The sequence below is a fragment of the Calypte anna genome, chromosome 2 (genome assembly GCF_003957555.1).
Source record: "Calypte anna isolate BGI_N300 chromosome 2, bCalAnn1_v1.p, whole genome shotgun sequence".
NCBI lineage: Eukaryota > Metazoa > Chordata > Aves > Apodiformes > Trochilidae > Calypte > Calypte anna.
In genome coordinates this window covers 146,688,150-146,714,479 of record NC_044245.1, presented here as the reverse complement: position 1 = coordinate 146,714,479, position 26,330 = coordinate 146,688,150, and the positions used below count along the sequence as shown (strand labels likewise).

General features: G+C 39.5%; 1 protein-coding gene across 4 annotated transcripts in view; it reads left to right on the top strand.

Moving 5' to 3' along the window:
* Nucleotides 1–26,330, top strand: part of TRAPPC9 (trafficking protein particle complex 9) — a 504,673-nt gene that overhangs the window by 179,642 nt on the left and 298,701 nt on the right. For all 4 annotated transcript variants that reach the window (XM_030445091.1, XM_030445093.1, XM_030445094.1 and 1 more), the window contains one exon: nt 2,332–2,442. In XM_030445091.1, the coding sequence (XP_030300951.1) occupies nt 2,332–2,442 (111 nt within the window). The remainder of the gene's footprint in view (nt 1–2,331; nt 2,443–26,330) is intronic.

Genomic DNA, 26,330 nt, shown 5'->3' with positions numbered 1-26,330 from the left:
CTGCATAGACTGAGAGTTCATGTTTGGGTTCTTTTAGTATTAGTGGTGGTGTTTAGTCCTGCTGCTTGTATAGGTCCTTTATATTTACATCATGAATTGTGTTATTTACAAAACTTCAGTTCTGCTGCCAAAAGATATTGCAGAAGGCTTGAGTGTTCTTTCGGACACTTGTTTGGTTTTTCTGGGGGATAAATAAAAAATTCCTTCCATGGTGAATTTTGTAAACATTGTCTACACGAGAAGGCTCTCTTGCTGGAGAGGCTCCCAAGAGTGAGATGGAAGCCAGGATCTTTTTTTATATTCTCTCTTTTAGATTCCTTACAGGTAACAGAACACTGACTGACTCAAACACTGCCCTTCCAGTTCTTTCTTCCTTGTGAGCTCTTAAGGAAGTGTGTTGCTACTAAGAGTTATGATTCCATATTTCTTCTAAATCCTTGAGTTTTGATGTGGTAGCTTCAGGCACTCAGCTACCTCCATGCATTTTTGTCTGTATTCAGAATTTGTTTTTACCCTAAGAGAGTGAAATCCCTTAAAACAAGCAAACAAATAAACAATCCCATCCAGGTTGGATGGGTGTTGGAGCAGCCTGGTCTAGTGGGAGGTGTTTCTGGGGTTGGAACTGGATCTTGAAGGTCTTTTCCAAATCAAAGCATTCTATGATTATATCTAAAGCTTCTACTCCCCCTTTTGCTTTTCAGTTTTGCTAAGAGACACATTGTCCCCAAGCAGTGCTGATTGCATGTGACATTGCTGTCAGTTTTGTGACCTGAACCTTAACCTTCTGGGCCTGTCCTAGGAGTGTAACCATCTCAAGGCTTTGCCAAAGTAGCAATACAGTTCCTCCTGTATATGCTCTGCAAAAGTTCTCTCTTGATTTTGAGAAGAGAGCTGTATTACAAACCAGGGAACCTGTTTGTTTCCAAAGAAGAGCAGTTGTTAAATTTTTGCACCTCAGGTTTAGTTGCCTTTGAAATGGCTGGCATTTCAATTTAGTTGCAAATTATGATGCAATAGGAGAAAAAAACCTTGGCTGCATGATCCACAACTGTATCTTAGTTTGAATATGCATTTTGTTCTCTGCTGGCTCTCACCAGCGTGTTCCTCTCTCTTCCTTCTTGAGGAATGTGATTGCATCTGAGTGCTCTAATGAATGCTGCTGCTGTGATCTACTTCTTATATTGAATATAGGTTTCCTTTCCCTTTTTACTGTGTCTGATAGCAATTATATGGAATAGGATGATCCATAATCTCCGTGTGATGGATGCGCTACTTTACACTGTCATTCACAATGACAAGTCACCTAAACTTATTTTATGCACATTTAAATTTTAAAGTCATTAACAGCTAAAGCTAGACTGTAGCCTGAGACTTAAGACTAGGATATTTCTCTGTTGTTAAGTGGCTTCTTAGGAGGGTTTGAATTTCAGAGTAGGCTGAGGAATTATTGCAGCTCTATGTCTGTATTTGGCAGTTTGGTAGCTGATTCTGACATTTTTCCATTTGTACTATATTAAAGCCTTTCCTCACCACCACTATTTATGCTTAGTTTCACGAGGAAAAAAGTTTATAAATAGGAATAAAAATGTACAAGAAAGTCTGTTCGTGGCTTTGTCAGTGTTATTTCCTAAGGTTACAGGAAACGTGGTGGGTATATTTATACTGAATGCTTCTGGGGACGTTTGGATTTGAAAGACAGTAGCTGACAAATACAGTTTTCTGCCTATATTTCCCTTTCTTACAAAAGGGAGAGTTATCTCTCTCAGAGTAGCTGATACAATGGAGAAGTACTCTGGTTGTACTTTAGAACCACCTTGCTTTGGTCTGTAGACAAACCAGATGTTTGCAGGTTGAGTTGAGTTGCTCCCTAATACTAGGCAGGGATTTAATTTTTTGCTCATAAATTTGTTTCTTAAAAAGATAATGCCAAGATAATTGGAAATAATAAAACTGTTTCATGTGAATGCTCAAAGATCTGGAAAACAAAATCTATGGCTTTTGCCATAGAAGTGAGTCAGAAAGCTGCAGGGTAAGAATTTGTACAGGTAAACAAATGCTATGGGGCTAAATATTGTGCAAGTTGTAATTGTTATGGAACTTCTTCTCTTTCTGTGTTGCTTTAGTGAAAAAAAAATTCCAATTAGTAAGAAAAGTTATTTCTAGTAAAGGAGTAAATATCTTTGTAAGTGGAGTTGTGTATAAAACATATGCATGTGAATGTATTTTTATACTTATGCATATATATATTTATGTCTAAATATAAATTCTAATATATGTCTAATGGTTCTGTCATGTGTTACTGAAATTGTGCTATTCTTTTTTCTGAAACAGCACCCGGCAGTGCCACCTACTTCTAGATGTCTTCAATTCTACAGAACATGAGTTGACCATCAGTGCTAGGAATAATGAAGATTTAATTCTGCATGCTGGGGAATGTCAGCGGTAAGTGATTCCAGTGGGAAAAGGGCCCTGGTTTTAACTTTATTATTTATTTGTACACAATTGATAATACTTGAGGGCTAATTTTCTTTCTAAACATGCTGCACATGTCAAAGAATATAAGAATTTTACTGTCTTTAAGGTGGGTCACTGAGTATCTCAAGTGAATCTATTTTGGCTATGAATTCATTAGTACTGAAAAGAAGAAGATACAAAATAGTTGGTTCTGAGGTGTACAGATTAACTCATTTTTGCAGAATTTTTCAATATAATTTTCATGCGTTCTGAATCTAGTTGTGATACTAAAACCTGATCTGGGTAGTTTGTGATCCTCACAGTTCTAACCAACCTTTTCTTTATGTAGTTCCCCAGACATTTTGTCAGTTTTCCTAAAAAGAAAACTGTGGGAAAGAAAAGTAGAATTGAATAAAAAATGAATCGCAATGAATTGAATCTGTGCAAAACTATTCTGGATTAAGTGGGCTCTTATGTATATTGGTTCTAACAACCTCACTGTGGTGATGTCAAAGTCATTTTGTAGCTAACTGTGTAACCATCATTTGCCCCAGTACACCTACCTAGAATTCCTACTGCTGGCTCTACTCTAGGTTGCTTAGTTTATCTCCTTTAGATCCTCACATCTAGATGACAACATTTGCAGCTTAAAAAGATGAAACTTTGAAAAAGGTTCTGTTTCTGCTCAGTTATGGGCTGTCTACACAGTTCTGTTCTCTGGGAGAGCTGTGCTGCAGTCTTAAATCATGCAATTGATAAACTTAGTCATGGAGATGCACTTCTTGTCTTCAAATCTGTTTGAATATGAAGTTCAAAGTAAAACCACATCAACTACGAGGCATGCAGTTGTCAGAAGTACAGAGTGTGTAGCAACAGCAGTAAATACAGAAAGATATTTGCCTTAGTGACTTAGAGCCCAGTCCTGTTCAATATGTTCATCAATGACCTGGATGAAGGGATGGAGTTTACTCTCAGCAAGTTTGCTGATGATACAAAAATGATGGGTGGCTGACACACCAGAGAGCTGTGCTGCCACCCAGCATGGCCTGGAGAGGCTGGAGAATTGGGCAAAGAGGAACCACATAAGGTTCAACAAGGGCAAGTGTAGGGTACTCCACCTGGACTTCAGCAAGGCCTTTGACACCGTCTCCCACAGCATCCTCCTGTCTCCTGAAAAAGCTGTCAGCCCACAGCTTGGACAGGAGCACCCTGTGCTGGGTTAGGAACTGGCTGGAGGGCTGAGCCCAGAGAGTGGTGCTGAACGGTGCTGATCCAATTGGCGGCTGATCACTAGTGGTGTCCCCCAGGAATCAGTGTTGGGCCCAGTTCTGTTTAATATCTTTATAGATGATTTAGATGAGGGGATTGAGTCCATCATCAGCAAATTCGCAGATGACACTAAGCTGGGGGGGAGTGTGGATCAGCTGGAAGGCAGGAGGGCTCTGCAGAGGGACCTGGACAGACTGGAGAGTTGGGGTGATTCCAACCTGATGAGGTTCAACACGGCCAAGTGCCAGGTCCTGCACTTTGGCCACAACAAATCCATGGGGAGCTCCAGGCTGGGCACAGAGTGGTTGGAGAGCAGCCAGGCAGGAAGGGATCTGGGAGTTTGGATTGACAGGAAGCTGAACATGAGCCAGCAGTGTGCCCAGGTGGCCAAGAAGGCCAATGGCATCCTGGCCTGGATCAGGAACAGTGTGGCCAGCAGGTCCAGGGAAGGGATTCTGCCCCTGTACTCAGCCCTGGTGAGGCCACAGCTTGAGTCCTGTGTCCAGTTCTGGGCCCCTCAGTTCAGGAAGGAGATTGAGGTGCTGGAGCAGGTCCAAAGGAGGCAACTGGGCTGGTGAAGGGACTCAAGCACAGATCCTATGAGGAGAGGCTGAGGGAGCTGGGGGTGTTCAGGCTGGAGAAGAGAAGGCTCAGGGGAGACCTCATCGCTCTCTACAACTCCCTGAAAGGAGGTTGGAGCCAGGGGGGGGGTCGAGCTCTGCTCCCAGGCAGCTCTCAGCAAGACAAGAGGGCATGGACTTAAGCTCTGCCAGGGGAGGGTTAGATTGGATATTAGGAAAAAATTCTTTCCAGAGAGGGTAATCAGATATTGGAATGTGCTGTCCAGGGAGTTGGTGGATTCTCCATCCCTGGAGGTTTTTAAGAAGAGACTGGATGTGGCACTCAGTGCCATGGGCTGGGAACTGCAGCAGTAGTGGATCAAGGATTGGACTTGATGATCTCTGAGGTCCCTTCCAACCCAGCCAATTCTGTGATTCTATGAATAACCCCATGCTCCTGTGGGCACCAGAAATTCTGTGGAAAAAGACATTGGTTGCCATGCAGTGATGTGCCCTTGTGGCCAAGAAAGCATCCTGGGCTGCATCTAGAAGAGTGTGGAAAGCAGGTGGAGGAGAGGTTATCCTTCCCCTCTGCTCTGTCTTGGTGAAGCCCCAGTGGAATATTGTATCCAGTTCTGAGCTTCCCAGTTCATGAAGGACAAGAAACTACTGGAGAGAGTCCAGCACAGAGCCACTAAGATAAATCAGGGACTGGAGCATCTACCATAAGGCTGAGAGAGGTGAGTCTGTTCAGCCTGACACCTTTTTTTTTAGATAAAAATCTAAAGGGCAGGTGTCAGGAAGATGGGACCTGACTCTTTTCAGATGTGTTGAGTGACAGAAGAAGGGGCAGTGGTGACAAACAGGAACACAAGAGGTTCAACTGAAACATAAAAAAAACCATCTTTACTGTAAGATTAACAGCACTGGGGCAGGCGGGGTGCCCAGAGAGGTGTTGGAGTCTTTGTCTTTGGAGAGATTCAGAACCTGCCTGGACACCACTGTGAATTGCTCTGGCAGGGAGGTGGGGTAGGTGATCTCCAGACATCCCTTGCAATGCCTGACACTGGATCCTGTGATTCTGTGGCTGAGAACACACCCATGAGAAGATGCATTGACTCAACCAAGCCTGAAGTTTCTTAATTTTACTTTACCAAGGAATGAACAAAAATATCAGTAACATACAGTGCTTCTTTCTTTAGTTTAGAAAGGCTTGGATTTTTTGTTTTAAAAGCACTGTAAATACTCACCAAAATGTTCATGTTTTTAATGTTTTTATTGGTATTGTTTTGTAATTTTCTTTATGCTCCTTGCTATTTCCCAGTAGTTGGCAACCTCCTTGAAATTTTCCACTCCCAATTTCTTTTGTACAATAAGTGACAAATTGAAAGAATGCTACAAATAAGGTTCTAAAATTATTTTTTCCTCCTCTTGATTGAATTACTTTTATTTTCCTCTGGATTTAGTAATTTAAGTATCCTTAAATCATTATATTGTTGTGAATATAAAACCTTTCAATTAGTTTTTTTTAAATACTAATTTATCAGGTGGATTGTGTATTTTTTCAAGTATTTAAACCTTCCAAGGTAGTGATTTTTATTCCTACTGCAAAATATTTTTTTTACCCTTCATTAGAAGTTCCACTGAGTTTTCTATCCATTCTAAACTCATTCGTTCACTTTCATGAATGCAAAGTGCTTTTAATTGTAACAAGGAGTATATAGCCCCTGTGTTGCATAGAGTTTTAGTTTTTATTTTGATGGAACAGCTGCAGAAAATTAGGTGGAATACACTGGGCCTTGAAATTGGCTCAGTCTTTGCAAAGGGCTTTTTTTTAAATCTTAAAAAGCAGAACAAAAAGAAAACCAGAAATCTTTCCCTAGATCTTTCTTTTTTAACATAATAATTTTCAGGAGTTTGCATTTGAACCCAGTATCTTCAGTCCAAATATACAATACTTTGCAACAAGGCCTACTCTTAGATTTTCCTTCTATAATTTTTTCTTTGGACATCAATTTTTTTTGGATATCTGATTAATATTTAAGGAACATCTCTTCAGTCAAGTTCAGATTTTTTTTCCCCTTTCCTGTTCTTTCTTGGTTCCATCCTCATTCTTAATGTTTTCTTTATTCCACTTGTATTTAAATTGTAACTTTTTCACCAGCTTTGGTCCTTCATGCTTCCTTTTGTAATTTGCTCTCTCTCCATTCATCACCATCATTTTGAAATCTGTCCTGACACAGTGTAGGTAGCAGGAAATTGTTTTCTCTGCTTCTGTTCTCATTGCTGAAGACTCTTTTTTCATACTCTGCCTCCTGACCAGCAAAGCTTAATGCTGCATCCCCTGCTTACTGCTCACCTCTTTGCTTCCCACTTTGTAGGTTTAGAAAATAAAATAACTTGGAAGCCCCTGACGTGTTGCTTCTTTTTTTCTGGGCCATCACTGTAGAAAATGTGTTTTGCCCTCTTGTGCCTGGGTAGAGGGAATTTCCAGGGGGATTCTGCCATTTTTGTTATGAAAAATGAAGAATGACAATGGGAGGCTCTGGACTCTACACTTACTAAACCGCTCTCTATGTCATATTTGATTTATTAGCAAGGTCCACAATTGACTATGATGCTGGAAATGGGGAGGATATAGAAAATAGAAGTAGAAATGACAAAAAAAAAAAAAAAAAAAAAGTTTAGGATCACCATCACTTCAGTACTGCCAAATCTTGCTGAGTCCATGCAGAGCAGTCCCTGGTATCCATCTTACAATGTCCATATTGTTTGGTGCATTCCACCCTCCTCCTGTTCTGTTTTTTTTTGTTGATGTAAAATATATCAAAGGCATAGAATTCTACACACTCTTTTTACTATAAGGTCTGAAGTGAATTTTGCTTTAATTAACCTAGAGATTGGGAAATAACAACTGTGACAATAACACTGTGTGCAGTATGAAAAAATGGTATTATGCTGTTAATGAAAAGTGAGATCCTTTAGGCCATTAAAGTACTATCTGGAAAATATATACCTTTTTGTACAATAAAATTGTTCTACTGGTTAGTGAAGGTTATAATTTTAGCTGTCAGAAAACCTAAGTTTGCAATTTACTGTAATTTTTAAGCCATTGATTTGGAATATTTAGTGTGTGCATTGTAGCTGCTTTTTCTAGGTATTTAAGCAGTGATTCTGAGAGGTGACTCTGTTTTGCCTCTTTTTTAGGCTAGAAGCACCACACATGCTTGCTCCCTATTGTTTTACAGTAAGAAATGATAAAAGTGATTATTTTGTATACTTATCTTTCTGTCTTTTATCGTTATATGTTCAGCAGACATGCAAATGGAAAGGCTCAGCCATAGTGTTCTTTATACTCTCCCTTTTAATTTTCCTGTGACTTGAACTGTTCCACTGTGGGATGATTAGTGGTATCTTTTATTTTGAGGTTTTTTGTTCTCAAATGGTTTTGGTCGGGAGGAGAGAGAACTAAGACTCATTTGGGGGAAAGAAGGAAAAGAAAGGAAATTTGCCCTTCATCTCCTGTGAGATGATACACTGAAAAAAAGAGAGGAGCAAGGGTTTTGGAGTCTGCTTTGTTGAACTTCTGAAAACAAATTTAGGGTTCATTATGAAGCTAGATTCAAAATAAGATTATTTATTTCTGCTTTACCTCAGCAGGAGTATTTCTAAGCTTTTGTACACACAGGGAAGTACATTGGACAACTCGAGTCCTAGCACAAAGCTATCAGTGGAGTTACTGAAATTCTGGCTGCAGTGAGATGTTGGCAACATCTTCAGTTAATTTAAAATGTTTGATACACCACACTGTGCTGTCAGCATGTTTTCTGTATCTATCCAGTTGAATATACTTCATATGATGATGAGGGAAACAAGCTCTTAGATCTCTGCTGTTGGAAACTTCAGCCTTCAGATACTTTTCTAGACCAGTGCCTGTCTGCAAAGCTGGTTCTTGAAGTAGTCAGCTGCACACTGTTGAAGAGGCTCTGCTATGAGAATAGGAATGCTTTTAATGTAATCAGCAGTAGAACTGAACTTGTTTATCACAGTGATGTGGCATTCAACAGGTTGCTCTGACATGGGGGAATATAGCAGGCAGCTCTTGGAGGGGAATCATATTATGTATGTTAACAAAAGTGTTGCCACGAGCAGTGATTTCAATTTATTGGGAAACTTAGGTATGGTAATTATTGTGTTTCTTACTTGATTATCAAGCCATTAAGATAAATTTCATGACAACCCTCATTTATGTGTAAATCACTTCATAAATTAGGGTAATAGATGTTATCTCATTATGTGCCCCAGGATATCTGATTTTGTACAACACACCCTGCTCTGCCTTTACATTTCTATTCCGTGCACGGGGTGTCTGGGAACAGCAAACGTCATCTCTGGAAGATTTATCATGGGGATGGGCTGAGGAGATCAATCCTCTCATCTGTCCTTGTAGCACAATACAACTGGGTTGTGAAAGTCTTCCCTGAATATGACTCTTCATGGTAGATGTAGGACTTGCAGACAATAGAGTTTTCCAACTGTTTTACCCTGGATGAGGACCGGAGGGATCTAAAGATTGGAACTGCCCAGGAATTGGGCTGGAATGAAGGGTTAGGAAATGAAGAGCAAACAGGACCTGTAACAGGCTGGGAAAAAGGGTCAAACAGTGTCAGACAGGGAGGAGCTGTGAAGGATTACTGATTATTTAGGTATCCCCCCACCAGAGAGAACATTTTTCTCCACAGGATGCTGGAGTGAAATAGAACATTTTTTGGGACTTGTATTTGCTTGAGCAAATTTAAATGGAGACCTGAAGCTCCTCTATAGGTTTATTACTGATAGAGCCCACCATGAGTGAAGGAATATTTTTATTAATAATTCAAATGGCAGAGGCTTTTGTGAATGTTAACAAATTCTGACAAATCCTGGTGACCCATAGGAGTGCTGATGTCAAATAGCATGGTGGAATTTTGGCATTTTATTTTTTTTTTTTTTCATTTGAGAGTTCCATAAGGAAAAATAGGATGAAGAAATGCTACAGGAGTAAAATCAACACCCAGAATTTAAAAACTGCCAAGCTTATTGCTGAGTTGGTAGTTCTTGCCTTCTAGCAGGGTTATAGGGTTAAATGAAATGAGTGAGTTTACTTATAGCCACTATAGTAAGTTTTGTTCTTTTGTTTTTGTGACAGCAGAAGTATGGGTGTTTTTCTCAGTCTTGATAAGTGGATTTTTGCATGAAATGACTTCAGCTATTCTTAAATACTTAAATTTAAATACCGAAATACTTGTTAAATTTGAATGAATCAAGATTAATTAAAGAAAGAAATTATTATTTTTGTTTTTATACCTCTCATCAGATGGTATGATGTTTCTTTCATGAAAGTAACAAAGTTTTTAGAAGTCCCCTATGTTTATACTATCGAGGAGAACCATTGACTATTGCTTGATTATTTTATTTAAATGCGTTGATTAATTGAACCATGAAATCTGTGGTGTGGTATACAGCAAATTCTGCACTATTAGTTAAGAATGTGCATACATATTAAAAAGCATTTTGAAATAAGGTCTCTTCCAAAGGGGATCAGGATTAAAAATTCTGCCCTTTTGTAAACCATGAGTTCCCTTAACAAATTTATTGCCCATGTGTAAGTAAATCATGATTGCTGTTTCTCATACCTGCCAAGCCAATGTTTAATTTGTGCTTTTTTTAATAACAGGCTTACATTGCTGTTATAGTTTGGGTTTTAAAAACAAAACTGCTATGACTAAGGCTTAGCATGCTGTCATAGAAAGAAAATGAAATTTCACAGCAGTTTCCCTGGGTCTTCATAAATCCATAGCAAGCTGGAAATTTCTGTGATAGCCTCAAGTAAATTTAAAAAATATTAGATTGTATTAGCTCAAACATGAAAATCACCTGCTGTTTTCAAGGGGTAATTTTTCTTCTCTTTTAGCTGACATTTGGGAAATACATATTTAGAGTTTTTAAAGCTTTCTTTGCTATGCTAATAGCCAAATATTATTGTATTTACTTATACTACATAGTTTTGGATGAATAATTAGTTATTTCCAAATAAGTTGGAAAGGAAATGTATGTTTGAGGAGGGAAGGATGATGTATCTAGCTCTGGTCAGCTCTATAGGATGGTCCAGTTCTAATGTCCATGTATATTTCAAAAATGGGAGATGTTATGGGAATAACTTGCAAAAATGATGGGCTGGAAAAATAATGAACAGAATAATAAAGAGCAATAGAAAGGATAGTAAAGATAATTCTTTGTTTTGGACTGCTTGTAGTTAGAATGATCAAAAATTTCTTGCAAGGGACATGCTGCTCATCAAAGTTTCTACCAGATGATCCTTCAAGGTCCCTTCCATCCTGGACTGTTCTGTGATTCTTTGGTAAGGTGCAAAGGTATGAGGCAGGGTGCAAAAAAAAAAAAAATGGTCTGAGAATAGAACAGGCAAATAGAAATAAGGAATGGTAGGTGAGAAGTACAACATTCAGTTCTGGTCATAGTTATAAATGAAAAAGATAAAGATCAAATGGTAGAAAATACAAATAACTGATGAAAATAGCCTAGGCCTTGACTTTGGATAAGCACAGTAAAAATTAGAATGTATGTGAGAAGTAAAAATTAATGTATTCTGTGAAGGAGGCACCAGAGAAGAGCTCACTTTTGTATCTTAAGGCAGGCAAGGACTCCAGGAAAAATTAGTCTTTCAGCTGTCTATAAATACAGCAAGAAAGGAAGAAATTCCCAAGCCCCAGCATCAGGTTGTCCAGCAGCCTCCCTCACAAAGTGGAGAAAAATAATGGAGCTGCTTCTAAGGTGTCCTCAGATGAATGGCTAAAGACCTGCCTACAATTTCCACACTTCCAGGAGGAAGAGCTTGTTATAGCCTTCTGTCCCTGTAATTGGTGATGGGGAAATAAATGGCCTTTTATGTTTTATGTTATGTTAAATGTGTGAATAGTTGCCTGTTGTTCCTTCCATTCTCCCCCAGTGCAGTATCACCCTTTTTTTCCATATATATGTATATATACACACATAATTATGTGTATATATATATATATATATATATACATAGTTTAGTGTATTCTTTAGACAATGTCTAAGAGAATCTTGGATTTTCCTGTATAAGATTTGTCCTTTTCCCTCTCCAATCTTCATTTGAAAGACTCTGTGTATTGACTGTATGAATTGGAGGATGCTACATGGGGCAGGCAACAGGTTGGATATTATGACTTCTCAGAAGGTTCTTCTCCTCTTCCTGTTTCCTCAAAAAGTAGGACTAAGCAATTTCATTCTTTTTCTAAACTGAGAATTTTTCTGACATCTTTGAGTACCTGATTTGCACTATTTCTGATATTTTGTGTGTGCAGCTAGGGAAATGGGAGGCTTGTGAGTGCAGGCCAAGTTTATCTCTGACAGGATTTATTAAGTTTAATAGCTTAAACACAGCTTGATAGGTTGGCCCCTATACAATAGATCACACAGTTATGGTGTGAATTTCAGATATGATTTATAAAATGAAATCCAAGGTTGTCATCTTCATTTTCCTCTTAAATCTTAAGTAGATCACAGGTTGCTGGAAGTGCAGGGTTTGAAGCCTCTCTATTGAAAAAAATCAGAGTAATTATTTCACAATCAGAAATTATTTTTGAAAGACTTTTTAAAAGAAAAGCAACTTTCCTCATAGAATAAGACAAACCTCATCCTTCTTTCAATACTTGGAAAAAATATTTAATTAAATATTTGGGTGTTAGGCACATTTGTGAAAGCATTTGGGAAAGTGCAGGCCCATTTAAATACTGACTTGAGTGCTAATGGCTTATTACTGGGTTTTCATTTTTGTTCAAGATGCATGGAAGAAAAAGTAAGAATGTAAAAAATTTCAGAAATTGAGTGACAGGTTTCTTAGCCTGTCCTTTTGCTTCCTTCTTAGGAAGCATCCTTCTTAATCTTAAATTGTTAATCTTAATCTTAATCTTAAATTGGTCTCAAGTTGTGCCAGGGGAGGTTTAGGTTGGATATTAGAAGGAATTTCTTTACGGAGAGGGTGATCAGCCATTGGAATGGGCTGCCCAGGGAAGCAGTGGATTCTCCGTGTCTGGAGATATTTCAAAAGAGACTGGATGTGGCACTCAGTGCCATGGGCTGGGAACTGCAGTGGTAGTGGATCAAGGGTTGGACTTGATGATCTCTGAGGTCCCTTCCAACCCAGCCAGTTCTATGATTCTGTGATTCTTGAAAGAAGTCATAGTTGAAATGTCTTGTGTTTGCTCATAGTTCACACATTTTCAAGCCAGTAGATTCATACTGGTTCTACAAAAATCAAGTTTCAGCACGGGTGCATGATGGAAAAAGGTGAACAACCTTTTCTGGGTGTTAGTCCTCTTATTAGAATTAAGTAAAGAGTATCAGTATTCACAGGAAGAAATTATTCCATGGAAAATTTGTGGTTTGTCTATTCTTTTTCTAGTGGACCTGCTGAACATTGAAGGGGAGAGGTAAGTAGTATTAATCAATATTTTTTTTTTCCCTACTGAAGCTTTTCAATATTTCTGTGAGGTTCTGCGTTGTCTGAACCTACTCAGAGGTCAGCACACCTGAGACAGACTATTGCTATCTCTCTTGTTTTTGTGAAGTCCAACTTAGAAACCTAGGAATGATGATTGACATGCACAAGATAAAAAGAGATGGCATAGAAATGAGCACAGACAAGTAGGGAGTTGCATATCTGCAGCTCTGGTAATGCAGTTGGCATGGCCCAAATGTCAGTAAGGTTTGCTTTGAATTGTAAATTCAGTGTGGACTATAAAAATTGCTATTGCAGAGGTTATTTTTGTAGTTCTTTGCTATCTAGTTGAATGTGGCCCTGCCTAAGGTGTGATGGGTGGAGGGAGCTCTGCTCTGCCCCTGGATAGTATCAGGGTTGCAAAAAACCCCAAAAAAACCAAAAAACCAAACCAAAACCAAACCAAACCAAACCAAAACCCTACACTTGCATGCAGCTGTGCTGCAGATGTGGATCTTCGGATCTTCGTGGCAAAGTTCCAGGTTCACTCTGGTCTGAGTGAGGATACTGAACTGAATGACCTCCAGAGATCTCTTCCAACCTAAATTATTTTATTTCAAGGTCTACTTACTCATTGATAAACTCATTCTTCTCAAAGCCAGTGGTGTTACAGGAATGTACCTGAGCGAATTCATTCCTCTGTTACTTTCTTTTGTCCTTCAAGACTTTGTCTTGCCCACATTTGTCCTATTCTGTCATCCCCACCCACCTACCCCTGCCAGAAGAATAATGATTTTTCTTTCTTCCTTATTTTTCTGCTGTTACAGATGACACAGTGCCAGCATATGGGAATGGCTCTTGGCCTCTGGACTTATAAATTAAAGTGGTGTGTTACTGGGGGAAGGATGCATTTGCACAATCCTCTTTCATAGCTCCTATTATTTGCATTACTTTCTCTGATCATTCACACACCTAAAACCTGGTGCCTCCAGCAGATGACAAATTGCCATGGAATTTATTTTCCTGATAAATTTGGAGACCTGGAAATAGGGAGTGAAGCGTACCTGAATGTGTACAACTTTTCATAGAATCATAGAATCATAGAATCATAGAATTGGCTGGGTTGGAAGGGACCTCAGAGATCATCAAGTCCAACCCTTGAACCACCGTTGTGGTTGCTAGACCATGGCACTGAGTGCCACATCCAGGCTCTTTTTAAATATCTCCAGACACGGAGAATCCACTACTTCCCTGGGCAGCCCATTCCAATGTCTGATCACCCTCTCCGTAAAGAAATTCTTTCTAATAGCTAACCTAAACTTCCCCTGGCACAACTTAAGACCATGCCCTCTTCTCTTTTAGGGCAGGTAGATTGAAATGGTGAAGATAACTGAATAGTTTTCTTATTTCCCAGTTAACCATCATCTGTATTTTCAGGGAAAAAGCTACCCAACACATTTCAGGATATTTTGGTTCATGCTGCCACTAAAAGACTTGAGCATTTGGGTGTAGGTACAGCTCCTGTCATACCTGCTTAGATTGATATCTGTAGATAAACAGGTTTATTGAGCCTATACTACATCTGCATTTGGGAGCATTTGCTGTGTTCTGCAGCTTTGGTGACATGGGGACTGCATTAATGGTATGAACAAAGATTGTCTTGAGTGGCTGCCAATTACATTTGCTTTAATGGCCAAAGGATTTATTGAAGTTCCACTCTGATGTGGCTTTCTGCCTGCTCTCCAGTGTTCTGTGAAAGATCATGATGGTACAGCATGGATTTCCTGAAGTTGGAAATGAAAATACTTAATTCTTATTTATGTATTTTAGATGACCACAAGTATAATTAAAATAGCTGTTTTAGGAGTCTTTCCTTCCAAGACAACAGCCATTTAAAATCAGTACATTTAAAATCTTCAGTCTGGACATGCATTTACTTTTTCCTTTTTTAAGTGGAAACAAAAGCTAAGCATCAAGAAGATCTCAAAAGATCACTGAAAGATTTTATTTCCATGCTATGATATATAAAGCCAGCCCTTTGTGACATTTACATTTTGCATTTATAAAGGTGCATCTATAAGTTGGTTTGAAGTAGAATCTTTGTTTTCTGTTTTTCTCCTGATCCTACTATACGAAGTGGGGTCATAGGCAACAAGTTGAAGCCCTCTTTGGAATAGTGCAGCAAATTACAGGTTCTGAATTAAAAAAGCCCCAGAATTATATGCTGAAAAATTGGAATGCAGTTTGCCCTATAGAAGTTTATAATCTAGGCAGGGAATGGGGTGCACAATGGCTCAGTTTTGGAAAACATGTAGTGCTTCTGGTTTGTTTGCTTACAAGTGAAAGCTGTAGTAAAAATGAATAATTCTTTTTTTTTTTTTTTTTTTTTTTTTCTTAAAGAATGACAGACAGCTCTCAAACAAGATCATTGTAGTTGTTTAATTTTCTGTCCCTCAGAAGGACTGCTATTTGAGGGAGAGGAACTCTAAATCTCAATCCTGTTGTACTTTGGTTTCTGTTTATTGTGATACGAGAGTTTAAAGCCACCAGATCTACATTTTTTAAAAATTACTCTGTCACGGTTTAACACTGGCCCGGCAATTAAACCGAATAACAGACGCTCTCTTTAATCTCTCTCTCCCCTCGATGAAGAAAGGAGAGAGAATAAGGGAGAGAGACTTATGAGTTGGAAACTAAACTACACAACTTTAATGAAACAGTAATGGTAAATAGGGAAAAATTACTAAATATATATAAATATACAGGAAAATGGAAACCACATTCCTCCCCCCTTTTCCCCAATAACTCTCACGTCACCACCGAGGCTGCAGGGCAGCCCTGGGAAAGTCCAGGCTGGACTCGTGGAGTCGGCAGCAGTCGGGAACTGGAGGCAGGAACACACAGATATGGGCTGGCACGGATCAGGACCACAGGCAGATGAACGGACGGGATCCTTCCAGGATGCCGGGTGAAGGAAGGGAAGCAGGAAATCAGGAAAAGATCTGGCTCGGCCCTCGTGATGCCTCAAATTATACTGAGTGTGACGTATATGGGATGGAATACTCTGTTTGGTCAATTCTGGCATCTATCTTGTCTGATCCTCCCTAAAGGAGAGCTCTGGTGGGGCCTCTGTGTCCTCCTGGACGGTAAAATGTTTTCATGCAGAGCTGAGCAGTGTCCTTGGCCTGCATACCAGTCTCTAGCAGTAACTATAAACATCAAGTGTTATCAATCCTAAAAGCACACACACTGCATGAGAAACTTGCTGTTAATTTCAGAGAGACTACTTACAAGGGACTTAGCTAAAAGCAAAAGTACAGAAACAGAAAACCACCTTTATCCTGGCCCAAACCAGGACATACTCCTTGTCATATCTACTGCTTTCTGGTTATAAAAGACACTGATGTTATAGAAACATTCCAGATATCTTAAATTTTAAGTGAGTACCTTCAGGAAAGAGGGTAGCTTGCAATAAAGGAGGTAAATTCCAGGTTTCTTTCATTCTTTTGGGTGTAGATCCACATTGAATGAGTGTGCTGACTTGGGAAAAAGTAAATACGGTTTTATTCAGGGAAGTAGTAGCTCATAAATCCAATGATGTTCTTTTAAGGAGCTAACAATATTCTGGGTAAGGAAGATGTAATTAGTATAATTATTGACATGTGGCAGAGTTCCTTGCCAAAAGATGTTCAAGAATCAAAGGTGTTGGGGAATAAGAAGGGAAATTTATTAACTGATAAAGAGTAAGGTGACAGAGGAGTGAATAATCACTGGTGGAGATCATCATCAGTGGAACCCTTCAGGGATCTGGGTTTGGCTCTGAGCTGCTCAGCCTCTTTGGAAATTGTGTGGGAAGAGGAGGGAGCTGAGGACTTGGAAGGTGCCTGATGGTTGTCAGAGTTTAACACTGGCCCGGCAATTAAACTGAATACCAGATGCTCTCTATTAATCTCTCTCTCCTCCTTGATAAAGAAAGGAGAGAGAATAAGGGAGAGAGACTTACGGGTTGGAAACTAAACTACACAGCTTTAATGAAACAGGAATGATAAATAGGAAAAATTACTAAATATATACAAATATCCAGGAAAATGGAAACCACATTCCTCCCCCCTTTCCCCCAATAACTCTCCCATCCCCACCAAGGCTGCAGGGCAGCCCTGGGAAAGTCCAGGCTGGACTCCTGGGGTCAGCAGCAGTGGGGAGCTGGAGTCAGGAACAGACAGATTCAGGCTGGCATGGATCAGGAGTACAGGCAGAGGAATGGATGGAATCCTCCCAGGATGCCGGGTGAAGGAAGGGAAGCAGGAAATCAATGGCTTGGCCCTCATGATGCCTCAAATTTATACTGAGTGTGACGTATATGGGATGGAATCCTCTGTTTGGTCAATTCTGGCTTCTATCTTCTCCGTTCCTCCCCAAAGGAGGGCTGCAGGTGTGACCTCTTTATCCTCCTGGACGGTAAAATGTTTTCCTCAGAGCTGAGCAGTGTCCTTGGCTCTGCATACCAGTCTCTAGCAGTAACTCTAAACATCAAGTGCTGTCAGTCTTAGAAGCAGACACTGCCTGAGAAACTTGCTGTTCATTTCAGCAAGTGCAGCTCCTTACAAGAGACTCAGCTAAAAGCAAAAGTCCAAGACAGAAAATCACCTTTATCCTGGCCCAAACCAAGACAATGGTGAACTCTGTGCTGCAGTGGGGGAAAATGACAGAGAAATTACAGAAGGATGAGAATATAAATTGAGAGTTGAATTTCAGTCTTAAGAAATCCGAAGTGATGAACAGAGTGGAAAAATAATCCAGATTGTGGATAGTGAACGATGAGCTCAGAGCTGTTTTCTACAGGTTTTAGTACATACATTTGTGAAAATACTGCCCAGGGTTCAATAGTAGTTGTGTGCAGAACAACTGTTTGAGCAGAGGTATGAGAACAGGGTAGGATGTTTTCATTTTCTTAATATGATCTTATGGAATAGGAAAGTAATATTAAAAACTATTTAAGGTGAAAGGAAGAGCTAGAAAGAAAATATCTGCAATAAGGTTCCTGATATGAGAGAAGAATGTAGATGCTGTTGCACATGGGAAAAAAATCATAAAAATAAATAGACATTGTAAATTGAAGAATCAATTATAAAGCTATTCTAGGTTTAATAGCCTGACATTATTGGTATTATTTTTATTCTTTTTTTCAGCTATGGGATTAAAATTTTGCTGTCTGCTGTACCTTTTGGTAAGGTGGCTAAATGGAAACCAGTTTGTGGATTCCTACCCTCACAAACAAAATTATTTATTTTTTAGTGAAGGTTATTGTCTGCAAATCTGTTCCTGAATTCTGACCTGAAGGTTTCTGGGTTACTCCCACACATGCAGTTGCAGGATTTACTGAAGTGCTGGTAATTGTTTGGAGCCTGTTTACATCAGATTATTTGGGGATGAAAGATTTTTCCCCACCAATGACAGATGCTCTGCTGAATTCTTTAAATACTCTGTGCTACTTCTGTGTTCCCCAGTTGCTTACTCTTCCTCTCAGAGTCTTCTTGGTGCTGGTACCAATCACCTCATTGCAGGTCATTCCTTTAACTGAAAGGGGAAAGCAGTGGAGAAGCAGAAGCAGCAGTCTGTGCTTTAATATATTAAAAACTAGCTCAAAGCCTTAGAAATTATATCACAAAATTAAAAATTATAGTCTGAATAAATTAAGGTACATATTGAAACTAGCTGCACAAATAATAACAGAATAGAATGTTTTGTGTGGCTGCATGCCTTTAATATAATGAAAATAATTTTCTTCTTTGCTTTATTAGTATCTAGAAATTACCATATTTTGGAAAGCATCTACTGAGTCATTGCTTGTGTGAGGAAATCTTGCTCTCCAAATCACTCCTGTTATAACAGTTTACTCAGTCATCCGTATTTTTCCTGAAGTGTTTATTTCTTAGTTTTTTTTTTTTTTTCAGCAAACTGAAGTTTATGTCAAATCCACAGAACACAGGGCAGAAAATGACTTCAGTTAATGGTTGCTGTGAAACCTGTGTGGTAAAATCACAGCCATGGATGCATCTCAGCTAAAACCTTTCCCTTTGACAAATGAGGTTCTAACACATAAATTATACATACTGAGCACCAAAGTTTATTTCCAGGTTTACTTTTATCAGGGAATCTTCAGGAGCTGACAGAGCTTTTGCAGAGGAGATTTAACACCTGCTAATTCCAGTGTGAAAACTAAGTTTGGAGACCACATTTAAATGATCTAAAATTCAAACTACCATTCATCTGCTTTTTACAATGTTTTCTCTTGAGGGCTTTGGTTTTAGGAGATGTGTTACTCAAAAATTTTAGTATTTAATTTGCAGTATTTCACAGGAGAGAAGCTGCCTCGTTGGAATTGATACAGTTTAGTAATAATTTATTGATAAAAATTTCTGGGGTCATGAAGAAGATCCTTTAAGTAGGATTCTTCTGGTACATGAAGATTCAGTTTACTGTGAATAAAACCAGACTTGATCAAAAAGAAACTTCACATGGTATGAAGAGAAAGTTTTAGTGACCTGTGCCCACACTGACAGTGAGGGTTGGAGCAGTGACTGACAACTTTCATAAACCAGGTGGTTCCAGTGTATCATAGAATCATAGAATCATAGAATTGGCTGGGTTGGAAGGGACCTCAGAGATCATCGAGTCCAACCCTTGATCCACTGTTGCGGTTGCTAGACCATGGCACTGAGTGCCACATCCAGTCTCTTTTGAAATATCTCCAGGGACGGAGAATCCACTACTTCCCTGGGCAGTCCATTCCAATGTCTGATCACCCTCTCCATAAAGAAATTCTTTCTAATATCCAACCTAAACCTCCCCTGGCACAACTTGAGACCGTGCCCTCTTGTCTTGTTGAAAGTCGTCTGGCAAAAGAGACCAACGTCCACCCGGTTCCAACCTCCTTTCAGGTAGTTGTAGACAGCGATGAGGTCTCCCCTGAGCCTCCTCTTCTCCAGGCTGAACACCCCCAGCTCTCTCAGCCTCTCCTCATAGGGTCTGTGCTCGAGTCCCTTCACCAGCCTGGTTGCCCTCCTTTGGACCTGCTCCAGGACCTCGATATCCTTCCTGAACTGGGGGGCCCAGAACTGGACACAGGACTCAAGCTGTGGCCTCACCAGGCCACAGTATAGGGGCAGAATCCCTTCCCTGGACCTGCTGGCTGTACTTGAATTATCACCTTGAGTGGTTCTGGTTCTGAGAATGCTGGTAGTACTGAACAGAATGTTTTATTTACACGTGTAGCTTGAAATCATAGGACAATGAAATGGTTTAGGTTGGAGAGGACCTTTAAAGGTCATCTAGTTGGTTGAGTGGGCTGACAACTTGACCAGATTGCTTAAATCCCCATCCAACCTGCTCTTGAACAATTCCAGGGAGGGGGCAACCACAATTTCTTTGGGCACCTGTTCTGCTGTCTCACCACATTTATCTTAATAAATTTTATTATCATGTCCAATCTAAACCTACCCTCTTTGCCATTTAAAACCCTTGCCCCTCTTCCTGCCATTACATGACCTTGTTAAAACTCTGTCTTTCTTTTAAGCTCCCTTTAAATACTGAAAGGCCACAGTGAAGTCTCCCTGGAGCCTTCTCCAGGCTGAGCACCCCCATCTCTTTCAGCCTCTCTTCATAGCACAGGTGACCTCTGATTGTCCTTGTGGCATCTTCTAGAAGAGCTCCAATGGGTCCATGTGTCTTTCTGGTGCTGAGGAACCTCAAAGCTGGATGCAGAGCTCCAAGTAGGGCATAAAGGAGTTGCAGCACATTTTTTATTATTTTTTTTGTTTGTAGTCCTGAAAAATATGTTCTTTAGGGTCGTAATGTTAGCTGTAATTTTGTGTGTACAGTAATGATTTATCTGTAATGAAGTTGCATGTGATGGCAGTGACAGCCCAGGTAGGGAAATTACTCTTTTTGGTAAAGACTGGAAGTGGAAGAGAAATCAACTTAGTGTAGAAAAAGGAGAAAAAGCAATTCACACTGAATCCTCGGTTATATGCTTTTGGAAAACATATCAGGAGTACATCTGAGATAATATCCAACAGGTAAAATATATTTTGGGAAGATAAGAATGGCCCATTGTATTTGCAAATATGGGAATTCATACAATTATTTTTTTGTATTGTTTTTTTAATTTTTTTTACAAATATTTGTCCTTGTTTCAAAATGTCTTTTTTCACTATACAGCAAAACTACTATTTTACTGTAAGTGCTGTGGCTGTATCTTTTTGGGTACCTAGGTGAAACATTTCACCTTTTGCTACTTGGGGATTATGTACAAATTGTGAGCTAAATTTGTTAGGCAAAGAGTAGCCTAACCATGGGTAAGGGCTGTAAATCTGACCTGCTCTGTTGGAATAAAGCTGATGTTGAGGTCCTAGCAGTTCAGTGACTGAAGAAGTGGAACGAGAATACACAATTAGAAAAATGCACATATTAAAGCTACTTCTGTAGTAGTTTAGTTCCCTATTGCCCTTTGGAAAAGGGGGCAGGGAGGACAAAAGTGTCTTTGAATAGTCTGTCAGGCTGCTGCTGCATCTACTGCCTTGTGTGACAGATCCTGTATTTCCCATTAATGGTACCTTGCAAGTGCCTGTGGTTGCCATAGTAACTATCTCTGAGCCTTATACCTTAAATTTATCCTGACAAAGGTTATTGTGGCAATTCCTACTAATTGGCTTTTTTTGCTGCTGCTATTTTTAACTCATCCCCTCCTCCTCTATTTAAGTTAGAGATCCTAAATGGGATGAATTGGCAGAACTGCTGTGGGTGAGAAAATGCTTTACAAAGCAATACTGATGGGCAGCTGAACTCTACCTGTTGTTCTTTAGTACTTGGTTGGAAAAATCTATCATAACCTTCACTGGTAACTAAAATGTTATCTTTTTTTGTCCTTCAAATGTTATGATAGGAAATAATATAGATGCTCTTGAATCATGGGTCTGGATGATGCAGGCTGCTACTGTGGTTTATTGCCAAATATTAGTCATGCTGTTTATTAGCAGATATTACTACCTGCAGAGATATAAGGTAATAAGCCATATCCTGAAGACCTGAAAAGCTAATTTAAAGTAAATCTCTAATAAACAGAAGATTACACAATAAGAAGAGTGAGTTATCCTTGTGCTATATTGGTACCTGGGACAGGTGCTGGGTTGGTACAAATGCAGTTACGTGGCACATGCTGGTACAGCAAGTTGAATTAAAAAAGTTATACACAGGCTGATGATATAATCTTTTAATTTCCTGGAGGTGTTTTAGAGGATTACTCCTACAGCATTTTCAGTGGCTGAGAATTCTCATATTTAACTGCTTGATTTACTTAAATTTTTCACGCACAGGACTGAGACAGCAAAGAGGTGACTTGATGAGCAGTCCCAGAGCATTCATTTAATGGGTAGAGAGAAGCAGAAAAGTTACAGGTAGAATAGGTGGCTGTCAAGCACTGGAACTTTTGATAGTGCAGAAGGAAAAGGTCAGTTCTGCTGAACAGCAAGAAATGTGATTGCAGCTATGATAAGGTAGAAAATGTAGCCAGGAAGAAGACATGATAGGAGCAAATCAAACCTTGCTATTAGAGGAAAGGAAGGAGCAGAGGATTCTCAACTTTTCAGTAATGTGGAGGATATAAATACACATTGAACCTCCTGTTTTACACTCAGCCAGTTTCTGCATGACTGAACTCTCCCAAAGGTGCAGCCAGCAGTTATTTGACTCCCTTTTTTCTTCTCAATCATAAGAGAAAAACTCTTAAAACTTCACAGCCTTTATACATTGAACTTACTCATTTTTGAAATGTGCAGGGTAATACATTGTTCCTTTGAAGCCCAGGAGTATGGCCACTAGAATTTCTTAGAACAATTTAATTTTCTTTCCATGCTGTCAGAATTAATTTACAAGGACTGCGAATTCATGTCTGGAAATAGAAGTTTGCTACAAGGACTAGAAAGTTCCCAATGGAAATTTAAAAAAAAAAGAGAGAGATTTGGGAAATCTCTACCTCCACAAGGGCTATGCAGGGGTATGATTCAGCATTGATTATTCTTTGACCAGAAGCCTCTTTTTTTCAATATAAAAATGCAGTGGAAATCTCTGGAAGATTGTAATTGGCTTTCAACATTTTTAATTTTCCTTGTTCAGCTTCAAGAATAAGATGTAGGACAACTCTGCTACATAGGTGGGGAGGATTTATATTATTTTGCTGTAAGTGCCTTTCATATCATTTAAAATGAAGGTAACAAAGCCTTGTGGGGTATAAAATAGGTGGGGTTTTTTGTTGTGAAGCCTCATCTGTCTGCTTCTGTGGAAACCTCCTTGTCTTTCTTCAGTATTTGGTGCTACATTTCCCAACACACTGTTGAACTTGCAGCGTTTTCCTTTATTCTTCACTTGGTACCTCTGAACAGGAGCAGAATTCAGAACTAATACTTGCTTTTCCTGGAAACTTCAGACATTTAATGGAACAGGCAGTGAACGACAAGGAAAAAAAAATATCTGTCTTGGGTGCTTTTTTATCCATATGCTTAATATGTTATAGCAGAGTTGCATTTTGTGATTTGGGGATTGAGAGACAGAATGGAAGAGATTTTCTGTTTGTCACTCAGCAGAAACACAATCTGTCTGTCTGGGTTTGCTGCTGGGTACCTGAAGGCAGATCTAGTGGTGCCAAGAACCTGAAGAGCAGCTTGAAGATTTCCAGTTTTTATTTAAAACACATCCACATTATTGGTCTGAGATGTAAATGATGATTTACAGTCGCGTGGAAGATCACAGCATAAAGACAAATTGTTTCTTCCTGTGGTCAGTCCTGAAAGTTCTCTGTTGGAAATCTAGAATTATGTATGGATTGAAGAAAAGAGCATTCACCTGCTGATAGAATTTGCTCAAACTTTTGAGGCATTTAAACTTAAATTTCATATAGCAAATTACACTCATTTGCTGCATAAAAGAATTTCTAGCTCAACTCCTGAAGAGTTTTTCTTGTATTGACTTTTCTGTTGTGTGGAACAATAACTATAATTTTTGTTCCATCTCTCCTCAGTTCTCCTTGGCATTTTTGTATCTTTGTTTTGTTTCTAAATCCATGGGCAATGGAATGTCTTTTTCATGTGTGTGTGTTCTCCCTGACACGGAATTTTTCTGATCAGTAGTTATGAATTATACTTGGTGCTGCAGGATTCACAGAAGATCAAAACATAATTAAAATATGGGAAAAAAAAGGAAAACATTAATTTAAGTTGCAGCAGTAAATGTCTTCTCAGATCTTTCACTGTGGCTTAAGGAATGTATCTAATGCATGATAGATACAAATTGTGTCTTTTGGGGGGAACTATTCCAGTTATTTTTGATGGAATATATTACATTATATTGAATGATGAGCATATTTTAGTCTTTGTAAAGCACTGTCATATTCTAAGACAAGTCTAGTCAGCAGCTTGTGAAAAGCCCTAAAAAACAGAGAAAAGAGAAACATAACCTGTCTGCAGTAATACTGTAAAACCCTTACTGATTCCAAACAGCTGTCAGAGTTTTGGATATGCTGCATTTTCTTCACTAGATAAGTATTGGAGTATCTCAATCAATGTACATAACAAATCAGTCTTAGAGCCTGGCTGCAGGGAGAGAGCTTTTCAGGAAGAGCTATTCATGCTAACTCAGCTGAAGCCTGGTCTGAAGTGGGAACCACCAGAGAGAAGCTATTTCTGGAGCACTGACCAAATCCTAGAAGCAGAAGGTGCTGATGAGAAGCCCAAGGTATCAATGAGTTTCAGCACAAGTCATAAACCTGCATCTAAAAGAGTTCCAGTTAGTGTGCAGTAAATGTTTAGTATCATGTTTCAGGACCTGCTCTGCATCTTGTATTAAATCCAAGGTCAGGATTATTCCAGATAATTAATTAAAATTCCAGATTAAAAACTGGCTCCTGCAGTCATACTTGCAGTCACACACTGAGCTGCTCTGTCCCTGCCAATGCAGAGGGGTTGGAACTGGCTCATCTTTAAGGTCCTTCCCAATCCAAACCATCCTGTGATTTCTGTGTTCTCTTGCCATACAAATCCAGTTTATTAATGACTCACCAGAAGAGGTTTGTGAAAGCTCATGGAGAGTAATGGAATAATAAAACCTGTAACAAAAAAATAATTTGTTTAAGGTGACATGAAAGTATATCATCATGCATGGAAATTTAAATCAGAAGCTCCTGACAGTTTGAGACACCCAGAGTTTTTCTTTGTACTATTGATGATGATAGATAGGGTTTAAAGACTCAGGAAATTTACTGAAGATCATTTTGGTTTGGGCAGGAATGCTTCATCAGAAATATTAATGAAATACATTTTCAAACAGTAATTCACAGAATGGTTTTGGTTGGAATGGATCTCTTCCTTGGCTCAGAACTTTGTTCAACTTCAGCCCATTTTCTCTTGGCTGTTGAGGTCTCTTTGGATGGCAGCACAATTCTCGAATGGGTCAGCCACTCCCTGCAGTTTTGTGTTCTCTGTGGAATGGCTATGAATGTTGTCTGCCCCATAACTAGGTTATTAATGAAGATGTTAAACATTGCCAGATCCTGGATTAAACCCTGGGTTACACTGCTGGTGCTTGATTTCCAGCTGATCCTTGTACTGCTGATCACAGACAAACCTGTTTGGTCAATAGTTCAGCCAGTTCTTATCCACCTCCCTGCCCAATTACCTGAGCCATACTTTGTCACCTTATCTGTGATGATGTTATGGGAAACAGCATCAAAGACTTTAATAAAATCAAGATAGAAACAGCATCCATTGCTCCCCCCCTTGCCAGCAAAGCTACTGTCAGGGTTTAACACTGCCCTGGCAATTAAACCAAATAACAGATGCTCTCTATTAATGTCCCTCCCCTCCCTGATAAAGAAAGGAGAGAGAATAAGGAGAGAGACTGATGGGTTGGAAACTAAACTACACAGCTTTAATGAAACAGGAATGATAAATAGGAAAAATTACTAAATATATACAAATATCCAGGAAAATGGGAACCACATTCCTCCCCCTTTCCCCCAATAACTCTCCCATCCCCACCGAGGCTGCAGGGCAGCCCTGGGAAAGTCCAGGCTGGACTCCTGGGGTCAGCAGCAGTTGGGAGCTGGAGGCAGGAACACACAGATTCAGGGTGGCATGGATCAGGAGCACAGGCAGAGGAAGGGATGGAATCCACCCAGGATGCTGAAGCAAACAGGGAATGGGTGAAGAAAGGGAAGCAGGAAAGGCAGGAAGGGCAGGAATCTGGCTTGGCTCTCATGATCCCTCCAGTTTATACTGAGGATGAGGTGTATGGATGGAATCCTCTGTTTGGTCAATTCTGGCATCTATCTTGTCTGTTCCTCCCCAAAGGAGGGCTGCAGGTGGGACCTCTTTATTCCTTTTCTCCTTCTGGAGGGCAAAATGTTCCTCAGAGCTGAGCAGTGGCCTTGGTTCTGCACCCCATTCTCCAGCTGTAACTCTAAACATCGAGTGGGA